Below are 11,419 nucleotides of genomic sequence, written 5' to 3' on the forward strand. Positions count from 1 at the left end.
CACTCAAAAATAGCAGAACTTATTCAAGTATGTTGCACTGACAACACATAGAACAGAATGCTCTTAGTCTCACATCCAGAACCGTTTTTGCTTTGTTGAGCTAAAAATTCAGTTTCAATTTTTGATCTTGAGAAAGATGTCTCAAAGAGATACGATAATTTTTAGGATTGGAAGAAATTAAAGTATTTAAGCAATACATGGAATTCCAAGTTGTTTTAGTTTTAAAAATCCTCTTTACATATTCTACAGTAACAAGAAAAGCAGAGTTAGAGTACTTTGATATAACAATAAAGAACAGACGAATCTTAAACTTAGCCCAGCTGGAGAAAATGGTGGCCTTGTTCTGTTCAGGAATACATCCGAGCCCTCTTCCTGATGACATTTTAGCATTGGTCAGACACACAGCATTGCCCAGCCCACGGTTCTCAATCATCAGTACTGAGCTGAATGTGTTAAGTAGTAAAGAAACAGAGCAGACTAAGAATGAGCTCAAATTTATGCTACTACTGTTAAATCTATTAACAGACATAGAGATATCAAAACGGAAAGCGTTATGATTATTCTCAAGTTCTTTGTGATGAGATATCCTGAAACTCAATGTGAAAAGGAAGAAAGTTACAACTTCCTAAAATTATACAACAATGTTTTTCAAAGTGGACTACATTAGAAAACCCTAATTTCTACATGTATGAGAATAAACCCTAAGTAATATCTAAGATTCTGCTATTTTCCCCATTCTTTCTCAGCCCCATAATGTACCTAGCATGAGTAGCACAAGTAAAAATTAATGAGAGTGAGAAGAAAAACACGATTAACGTTGAATATGTAGAAGAAGATATTTATAATAATAGAATCATTCTATTTAAAGAGTTTCGTATTTTTCCATATTCACCCTGAAGGTGATTTCTTTTCCTTTTTTGAATTCCATGACTTTTAAGTTGCTTCTTGCCTGATACACTTTCCTTTCTTGAGACAAGAGAAAGTTGTTGGCTACTGTCAAGAAGACCAGATATTGGCTCAAATACCTTGACAAAACAATGTTTCTAGGAAACAGAGACAGGATCTTGTCAGCATTCACTGCGTAATCATTCAATTGTTGTAGTAAACTGATCAGGTTTTCAGGAAATAAGACAATTGAAGGCATTTCTAACTCTCAAATGGAAACAATCACTCCTTAGCTGGCATTAAATGTCAACGTGTAAATAAAATATACAAGCTTTCCTCACGCACTATAAGACAAATACCAACATTATCATCAGAAATACATATTTGAGATCCAGAATGTCTTGAATAGCTTGAAGATTTGAAGAGTATGATCTGCTTTCTGTCTGGCACGGTTGTCGTCATCCTAAACCCTAAGCTTCAAGGAAAGAGCATGGAGCAGCCGGAACTGTCCCAGAGCTTGCTAGCCTCTAAAAACATTAAGCAATTCCACTTAACCTTTCAACTTGCAGATCTCAAAGACAGCAGTAATGTGATACGATTCGATAGTGTATCAGAAAGAACATGCAGAGCACAACACACACAAAGCAGTGCAACATGAACAGTATATTAGTTTCTGTGTTCAGTACACAATGGGTCAGGCACATAATAATCAGAAAGTAAACCAGCACTCAAAATTAAGAAACACTGTATTAATTTAAAAGCTTCTTATTCCGTCTAAACACAGTGGGGGGGGGGGGGGGGGGGGGAGGGGAAGGACACAGCTAATACTCTTAGAATACATTTTACGGTATCACAGGAGAAATTGCTTTGTTCCTATTAATTCAGATAGGAGATTAAATGGGGAGTGGAGAGCACAGGAGGAGGGAAGAGAATGGTATCTTTAAACCTGGATCAAACAAAAAAGTGATTTGTTTCTTCTTTTATACCTGTTTTAAACATCTCTATTTGATCGCTGCTTGCTGGGTTTTCACAATTACCTGGAGGTTAAACAGCATGCACATTCATGTTATTTTAGTTCCTGTAAACTACATATTAAATTTGTGATCATTTTGTATTAGGTTTGTTTCCAAGAACAATGACTTAGAAAATCTAACTTCATATTTTTTATCTCTCTTATAAGTGTTAAAAATGTTAAAATAATTTTGATTCACATTTTATTTAGCATTATCTTTAAATGGAACACTTCTGTGTTGGCCAAAATACTTTTGCTTTTGGAGGCTGACCAAAACAGCCTTGGCAAATAAAAAAAGAAATCCACACACAACATTGCTTCCTGACATCAGCAATGAGCAATGCTACCTACGACATCATCCTCCAAGGGATGTCTTGCACCAACTGAAAACCAACCACAAGCAATTCAGCAAAGCAGGGGGTGAGGGGAGATTAACACATGAAGCACCTGAGCAAACCGTGTAAGAGTTACATTTCAGCAATAGCAAAGAGATTTTAGATGCTGTATTAGCCTCTGGGTCTGAGCTGTGTTACAGTAGTCTAATCACTTCAACAAATACCAATTATACACTCTGTTATAGCAATTCGGGTTCATACTGTGGATGTTTGGAAATAAGCAATCCTTCTTCCAAGAAAGCACAGAAACATAGTAAGCAAAAAGCACCCCCAAAACCAAACATGAATTATCTTCACACTGAGGTATGCATTCTTTCAGAAAGGTTACTTATCAGTCCTCTGACTTCAAGATGCACAGTCATTGAACAGCTGTACACGAACTCATGAACTGTGTACACACACACTCTTGTCATTCAAGGTCAGATAACTTTTCCTACTACAGAGTTTACACTCACAGCCTATGTTTCATAACTCAAACATAGATAGTATGAAGTACAATGCACACAGCTCCATGTCATTTCTGTTGCAGCTACAGAAACCGAGTGCTACAAGGACTCCAAAAGTGAGGTACTTCAGGAAAAAAAAGAAGACAGAGCAAACCCACTGCGAATTCACCTAGCAGGAAAATAAAGGGCTCATCACACAAGCACTGCCTAGCTTCTGTAAGGAAAAGCTGAAGACAGGAAAGCTTTGGCTAATTGCAAAGCTAATGACGATTAGGAAACTCCTAGGTGTAAAGAAGTCAAATGACTGCTCCCAGCCATTTGGTGAGAGCATACCCTTGAGGAAGAGCACAGTAGTGACAAAGCTACAGTTTTGTAATGCTCTAGTATCTACTTTGAAAAATGCCCTGGACTTGCACGTGGCAGGCTGGTTTTAAAACCATATTCGCAACCATGTGGTAAGCTTCAACAGTGCTCAGTCTCCTGGGAGCAAGATTTAACCCACTTAGGTGCTGAGATCCACAGGAGAGTGCCCTTGAAATGCTAAACCTGAGCAGTCCCAGCTTGCAACGGCTGTGCACTCTGTGCATCAGAAAAGTCCCTCTAATCCCTCTGAAAGCAGTTCTCACATTGTAAATCCTGACCTGAGTCTGGTTCACAGCCAGCACTGTGAGGTCAACCAACAATATTTTGGATCAAGGTAGCAAGCACAGCTCTAATAATAGACAGAATATGACAAATGCAAGAGGTGATACAAAGAATCTACCAAGGATGCAGAACTAAAGTGGAAAAAAAAAAAAGACAAAACAAAACAAACAAACAAAGAAAACAGAACTGAAAGTACTTTATTACAATTTACAATCTAAATAGATTCCTCCTCCTTTTTATACTTAGTATAATTGTCTGGCTGACCACAGGACAACATATGGTACAATACAGCTTCTAGAAATACTGCAAATGGAACATTGATTTCACTTTAAATAACAACACAACTGTTGCAAGTTTGACTATCATCCGTGTGACAAGGATGTTTTCTTTCAAATCAACTTACTTTATTTATGTAGAGCTGCTTTTAAACAAGTACCTGCGTATATGAGACAGAACCCATGGAGCCTTTATGAAAAGAAGTTGAGAAATCTTCCAGCTCATGCCCCTGTTCTTTACCGAAAGCATGAAGCTTTCTGTATCAAACAGCTTCCAAAGGCAACTGGATTCTCGCACAGCTGCAAGCTCAGTTCAGCTCTTCAGGCCTTCTAACCAAAGTGAGGAACAAGCAAGTGTAAACTCCAAACTGCACTCCTGAGGCTTCAAACTGAATCACACTCCATATGCTCTGTTTTGCTGCTAACTGACAGAGATTCAGCAGCGCTTCCAGATTTATTAGCTTCAACTGAAAGACAAAAGGCCTGTGCCTGGAATGACTGAACCTCATCAGTCATCACTGTGCAGCACTCCAGTACTGAGATGCCACCTGAGATGAGATAATGATCTGCATGTAAAATCTATTGTTAAAATACAAAATTTGGCCTGAACTATCAAAGAAAGACAAAATGAAGGGGTGAAATCAAAGCACTTCATGCTCCATTCAAGGGAAAGAAAAAGAAAAAAAAAAGACAGGATTCCCAATGATGCAGATATCAAAACCACAAATACCAATGATAACAAAAATAAACAGGCATTCAAAAACATTTTGCAGCCTACTTGGCAACTAAAGATCCACAAAAAGCCAGTTACGCTCCCGAAAATAAACCTGTAACTTAAGTCTAGTACCTAACACACCATACACATGGCACAAAATAATTAAGCCCTTTGTTGGAACTGTATTACTAACTTCTACATTCTGATGTGGAAGAAATTCTCTAAGATGGTTTTGATTGTTTCCTTTTTACATCAGTTCCTGTATTTCACAAAGGGTTTTTGGAGGTTCTTCTAAGGGGCCTACACGACATCTCAAACCTACAAGGCTTAGCACTGCCTAGAACGTTCTCAAGTGCAGAATCTTTCAGTGCTTCTTTTTAATGATTGAAACTTGTCGTGCCACCTTTATCTCTTAATTACCAAAGAAAAATCCAGGTATTATCACTATGTAGAACACGTACATTTTAGAAATGCAGACACTGACATCAGATGCACGGAGATGAAACAGAACAAGCATAAATTAAAATTACACTTGCAAGATGAAGTACATTCTATACAAAAATCTAGGAAAGATCCATGGCTATTTTTATTCATTTTCATTATACAACACAGCTTCAAAATACACAGTTCTACTGTTTGATCTTTGGGCCACCTCAACTCTTTAGGACCCTAGATCCAGTTGCAAAATAAACACAATTTTCTGAGAAAAGTGAAAAATATGCCTAATGATCATTTTGAAAAGCACAGGCTCCTAAAGGAGTTGCCTTTAAAAGATGTGATGTAATATTAGCTTTGTTAAATATAGCAGGCATTGTTTTTTGGTATACGTTTGCTGTTTTTCCTATCTAATCCAAGACTTACAGAACATCAGAACTTCAAGTTGCATTTTTTGCAGTAGACAATAAAAAACCATAACAGTTCTGGATGTCAGTTTATTGACTCTTCCCAGCTTTCCACATTCCAACTTACCTGAGATGCTGAGGAAATCTCATGTTTGTCTGGCTGACTGCGATTGTGAACAACGTCTCTATCTGGCATAGAATCCACTGCGTTATCATCCTGTTGTGATTCAACCATTTCCATGGTCATCCGTCTAAAATTAAGTACATACGTACATAAATACAGCTGTATGCATACACAAACATCGCTGTATGAAGGGTATATCAGGCGTGTAGGTACAAAAGAGCAACAACAGACTATTTTATACTTGCAGCAAGAAACTAACAGAAAATACATAATCTCTCTCAAAACTATTGGACTAATGGAAGTTTCTTCTTCCAATTTAACCGTAGTAAAATCTTCATTCATACAGCCATGAGCTCTCAAACATGCCCTTTGGAAAGCTGCAAGGCTCCCACAGCAGCCAGCACCACCTGCAGTAGGAGCCTCGTGCCCCACACCACCCAAACAAACCCAAGCAAACAAAGCTCAAGCTGACCTGTGGCCATGTGCTGGCACAGCCTTCTAAAGGGCTCCTGGAAAACTGAACCCAGACTGGGATTTCTGCTTGAACCACCCATAAATAACTCGTGGCTCAAGACGACCCTCAACCACTTCTTCTTGTGCTCTTAAAAGGAGTGCAAGTTTCAAAGCTGAATGAATAACTCTCTGACCCTCAATTTAAGTTACAAGTTTAAACTCAATAGGGAAAGCTTCTAAATATATCTATCACATAGGTGCACAATTACCTCTCCATTGTTTTTTCACGTTTCATGGCACACTGAGTCATAATGGAAGAGATGTGTGTCTCAAAACAAGGTTCTCTTAGGCTCCCTCTCTTTACTACCACTCTCTGTGCTGACAGTGTGTCATTGAACAAGCGATGTCACAAGCATCACCATGGCAGCAGTGCAAGTTACAAACAGAATCAAGACCCAGGGTGTAGACATGCAGACCACACAGCAAGCCCCACTGATGTGTTCCCCACCACGTGTTGTGTCAGCGAAGGAATTAAGATGATGAAAGGAAGAAGTAATAAAATTATGGTTTTAAGAGGCAGAAAATCTAGCTTCATGAATTCAGATCAGATGGGTTCAGTCACTGGGCAAGCCAACGTAACTCAAACTTCAACTGTTTCAACAAACTGGTAGCTACTGGGGTTTCATCCATAAACTGAGACAGGGCATAGACCAGGAAATGGCTCTGTTAACTGCCCAACACCGAGGCTCCTGAACTGTCCCGTAAGTTAAAAGTTAATGGCATAATATCAAACTAAACAAACTCAACTCCTTTTATGACATGAAAGCATTGCTTTTACCTGCACGGTAACCTATGATCACACAGGTCAGAAAGGAATACAGCTAAATGATAGAGAAGCACATTTCTAACTTGCAGCCCTCTCAGAATACTCTGCTGTCGAAATTTAAACAGGCTGCTTTGCCAACAGAGCCTCAATTTCAGCACTTACACTTCTTGGGGTACTTCAGTCTACAGAAATTACATACTCTAGGCTAGTATCAATTCAGGTAAAATTATTAGTACATTTCATCTTTCAACATTCCTGTCTTCTTAGTTATCACTGATTAATTCTATGCAACCTAATATCATCTAATTAAAGGCCTACTAAAATTCATCAAATTAAGCAACTTGTGGAAGAATATTTTCACCAAGTTTTCTACCGTAATTTTCAATAAAAAGATGTTTATCTTATTACATCATTCCATTTTCAGATATGCATTCAATACAACAAAGAAAAAGCAGAAGCATTCCTCCTTAGTAGACCGGGAACATTCACACAGACTGAAGCACACAGACCCCATCCAGCTCATCTAAGAATGCCTCCATAAGCTTTAGAACAGCTCACACACCAGGGAAGATTAAAAAACGCATGAGTGCTGGCACCACATTCGTTGCAATCTCTTCCTATAGGCAGGAATACAGTCAGAATTAATTCACTTTATATGGGCCACGAAGTATTTTGTGTTTCAAAACCATCTGCCACATATAACCTACTGCTGGGGGAGCAGAAAAACAAGAAAACACACAAAACAAAAAAAAAAGTACTTTCATCTCACTGAAAACACTTCATAGAATTCTACCTGTCAAGAGCCTGCCTTCATTTTGTGAAACCCACGTTTTACTTTCTTAGTGTTAACTTAAGGTACTGCAATCAGTAGGGGATTATCAAAAATGTTTTATTTTTCTACTTTGACTATCAGCTGTATCAGCCCAAAGCTCTTCCAGCTGCTGCAGTTCAGTAACTGGTGGCTAGAAGCATGGAAACAGCACCACACAGCCAGCAGGAAGTTATTCCTACTATTTCACAAAGTATAGCACAGGGAACAGATTGCATTTTGTAAGATTATATACTTTAAATTATGCTTGTCATTGTTCACCTACGTCAGTGAAATGGCAAACATAATTAAAACATGACATACAAGAAAAATTCAAGAATTGAAATATATTTTCCATCTTCAAATGTGCATATTTATTCTGATTCCTAATGAAGACAATTGCTTACTTTAAATCTTCAACAAAGTGGAGCAAAATCTGAAAAACTGTATGCAGCTTTAATGTAAGGTTTGTTGTTGTTTTAAAGCCATTAAGTTCAGGATCATAGCAAAATACTACCTCTGCACAAGCTAAAATCCACTTCTTTCTGAAAACCTGGTGATTCTAATATATTTGAAAATAGGGACTTGAGAAAAAATGCTGCAGAAATTCACCATATGTGGTCAATATAATGGTCTAACTTCAGCCTATAACATCAAAATAACAATAGACACTTCATTAATTTTAAAGGATTTAGCTTGGTATAAAACTTCTAAGAGAAAGATAATGGAAGGCATATTGTAGGCTGTTAATACATCATTTATACATGTTATGATGTTAAGAACCTTCAGCAAATACAACCAGAGAGGATTACCAGACCCGCAGGCAAAGGTCACCTGCAGGCACTGCAGCCCCCAGGGCAAGAAGCTGCACAGCCACATCACCCCCTGTGGGTCTGCATGCAACCCAACACTATGCAGAGGAACTTCTGAATTTCACAGTCCAATCCAGTATCACTGTCAGTGCGCTCTCACAAGCTCCCAGATTTCTGTAACTTGAGCTGCATAGGTTTTTTATTTCCTGTACCATCTTGTATATCATTTAACCATGAACACATTGAAGTGGGAGAGGAACATCATTATGTTTTACTAAACCAACAGTAATACTGACTGCTGTAAAAAAGCACAAATTGAATTCAGAAACTACAATTTCATGCATCTCTCACACTCAATCCCTTTGCACTGAAAAAGAATAAATCTGTTAGAATTCTCTGGAAGTTTCAGAGTAAAAGAAAAGACACCTTCTGTCAAGCACTTTGTGTGGGCATATCAGAATTGTTTGACATCACGTTTAAATTAATTAGTAAAGTCTATCTTATGTATAATATTCTAACCTTCTTCCTCTTTTAAGGTAAAATTAAGCAAACAATTGGCTTTTAAGGATATGGTCCTTGCCCTTACTTTAATAACGTGTTTTTCTTCACTCTATGATTAACTATATTACAGAATCACAGTGAATGGCAGATGTAGGAAGGGACCTTAAGAGATCACTGAGTCCAACCCCATGCTAAGGCAGGTGCCCTACAATAGGTCACACAGGTAGCTGTCCTGATGGGCCTAGAAAATCTCCATAGGAGACTCCACAGCCTCTATGGGCAGGCTGTTCCACTGCTCTGTCATCCTTACCATAAAGAAGTTCTTCCGCATGTTAGTATTGATCTTCCTAAGTTCAAGTTTTAGGCCATTGCTCCTTGTCTTATTGCTATGCACTACATACAAGCTTTAATTCTATAGTCAGTATTAATACACTGATTTCTTACACACTCTACCTTGGTTGTTTACCACCACAGAAGAATAAATTTAAATAAAAGGCTGGATTCTTTAAAAATTAATAAACAATATTCCAGAACCATACCCAGCCATACACACACACACTCCTAAAGAAAAAAAAAACAACTGTGTTACTAGGTAGTAACACTGGGTAACACTCTAATGCGGATTAGTACATATTTACTACGGTCACCAATGTAAATGTGACCCATGTGCAGCAGCTAGGGGCAGGTAAACACCGATTAAGATGCAGACTTAACATACCAAAAGCTCCTCCAGCAGCTAAAAGCAGCACCACCCGCAGGACAATACTGACACTTTAGTTCAAGGAAAAGGTAGAGAAGTCATTTACCTCAAGAGGTGTGAACCTTTTAGCACTTTTTGTCCACAGATAAAAGGACAAGGAGAACATCTTATCAAGACATATTCTTCTGTAATAAAGATCACAAAAAAATCATTTTACTTCACACCAACACTGTCCTTAGTTTGACGTCAGTGAATATTAATGAGTATTTAGTGCCTGAAGGTGAAATTCCAATGTGTGAGCCAATTCTAGTAGAACTTTGCATGTATGACTTCATAATTAAATACCCAGAGACACTTGAAAAATAACTTCTTTATTTCAACAGTACTTCATACATCAGAGATTGCTTACAAAGGAAATGATACGAGCCTAGAAAATGCATTTTGACTTTGCTTCAAGTATCTCTTTGAGGATTTTTAATCCCAAGGAAATGACTGGAAAGTGAGGATGTGAATTTACACACACCTGTTTTGTATTTAGTGGTGATCCCACAGCAAGTGCACGAACACTCACAGCGCTCTCATATCACAACAGCACTGTTTTTAAGTATTGAAGCCTGGAACACAGTTTGCTGCTGTGCTTTGCAGGGACTGCAGCTGGCACTGAGTGCTCATAGCACTAAGTTGAGTGCAGTGAGCAACAGCACAGCAGACTGGATCCCAATTGCAAGTTCCTGTTTAATTTGATGTCATTGCAATACTTAGTTTCTTCTAATTACCAATGGGTTTTTCTTTTTTTCTTCCCTGTCCTTTTCCTCCCAGGCTCTTAACACAACACTCAAATAATGCAGAGCCCCAACCTCCTTACTACAAGAAAGACACCGAGGCTCCGAAGTGCTGCCCAAAGAGGGGCATCGAATCTACGCGGGATCTGGAGCACATGCCTTGTGAAAAGCAGCTGAGGGAACGGGGGCTGTATGGTCTGCAGAAGAGGAGGCTCAGGGGAGACTTGATTGCTCTCAAGATTGTCGCTTCTTGACTGAAGCGACAGTCAGATACAGCAATAGGATGAAAGGGAACGGCCACAAGCTGCACCAGAGAAGATTCACGTTGGCTATTAGGAAAAAGTTCCTCTCTGAAAGAGTGGTGAAGTACTGAGTGGCACAGGCTGCCCACGGAGCTGGTGCAGTCAGCAGCCCTGCAAGCGTTCAGTAAACACGGAGATGTGGCGCTGCAGGACATGGCTGCTGGGCGTGGCGGGGCCGGACTGACAGCTGGACGAGATGATTTTTGTGGTCTTTTACAACCAGAACCGTTCTGCGACTCTCCTATGGCTGCAATCATAAGCACGTTCCCTGTCACCTCAGCATCCAGGCACGGCACCGCAGGAGCAGCAGATCATTTACGAGCAAGCATCAGTGGAATCGCTCAAGCGCTACAGGACACGCAGCCCCGGCTGCCCGTCCCAGCGCTATCGGCGAGCACGGAGCGGGATCCCCCAACCGCCAGTACGGGTCCGGGGTGCGAGAGTCCAGCGGCAGCGCGGAATTTCCCCGGGGCCGCCCGGCGGAACTGCAGCGCGGAGCGGCGAGGCAGGCGCGGCCCTCTCCGCGTGGAGCGCGCTCCCGGCGGCTGGCAGGGACGCGCCGCCACCGCCCCCTCGTGCGCGCCCCCGCCGGCACGGAGCCCCCCTTTCCCCGGTCCGGCCCTCGCGCGCCGTCGCCGCCCTGCGCGCCGCGCCGCGCGCCGCGCCGCGCGCTGCCCCGCCGCCGGCCCGCAGGGGGTCGGGCTGCGCGCACACGTGTCCCCGCCCCCTCCCGCACTCACCCGCCGCCCTGTACGTGCTGCCCCCGTCACAGGGGGTGGGGGGGATCGGGCCGGGCGGAGCCGCGCGTCGCTCTCACGTCAGCGCTGATGCAGCCGCGCCGCCGCGGGGGCGCTGAGGAAATGGCGTCTGCGGCGACTCCCAGCCCCAGGGGCCGC

At 41.1% G+C, this 11,419-nt stretch overlaps 1 protein-coding gene across 4 annotated transcripts in view; it reads right to left on the minus strand.

Annotated features, from left to right (window-relative positions):
- The window catches only part of CREM (cAMP responsive element modulator), a 31,402-nt gene extending 19,983 nt beyond the window's left edge, over window positions 1-11,419 (minus strand). Inside the window, exons 1-3 of one of the 4 annotated variants that reach the window (XM_048952179.1) lie at window positions 11,264-11,419; window positions 9,546-9,624; window positions 5,343-5,466 (exon numbers count right to left, since the gene is read on the minus strand). In XM_048952179.1, coding sequence (XP_048808136.1) covers window positions 5,343-5,462 — 120 coding nt within the window. In that variant the 5' untranslated portion in view covers window positions 5,463-5,466; window positions 9,546-9,624; window positions 11,264-11,419. Of the gene's footprint in view, window positions 1-5,342; window positions 5,467-9,545; window positions 9,625-11,263 lie in introns of those variants that run through there. The other 3 variants (XM_048952178.1, XM_048952180.1, XM_048952186.1) reach the window with 3 other exon arrangements.

Source organism: Lagopus muta, chromosome 7 (assembly GCF_023343835.1).
Source record: "Lagopus muta isolate bLagMut1 chromosome 7, bLagMut1 primary, whole genome shotgun sequence".
Lineage (NCBI taxonomy): Eukaryota > Metazoa > Chordata > Aves > Galliformes > Phasianidae > Lagopus > Lagopus muta.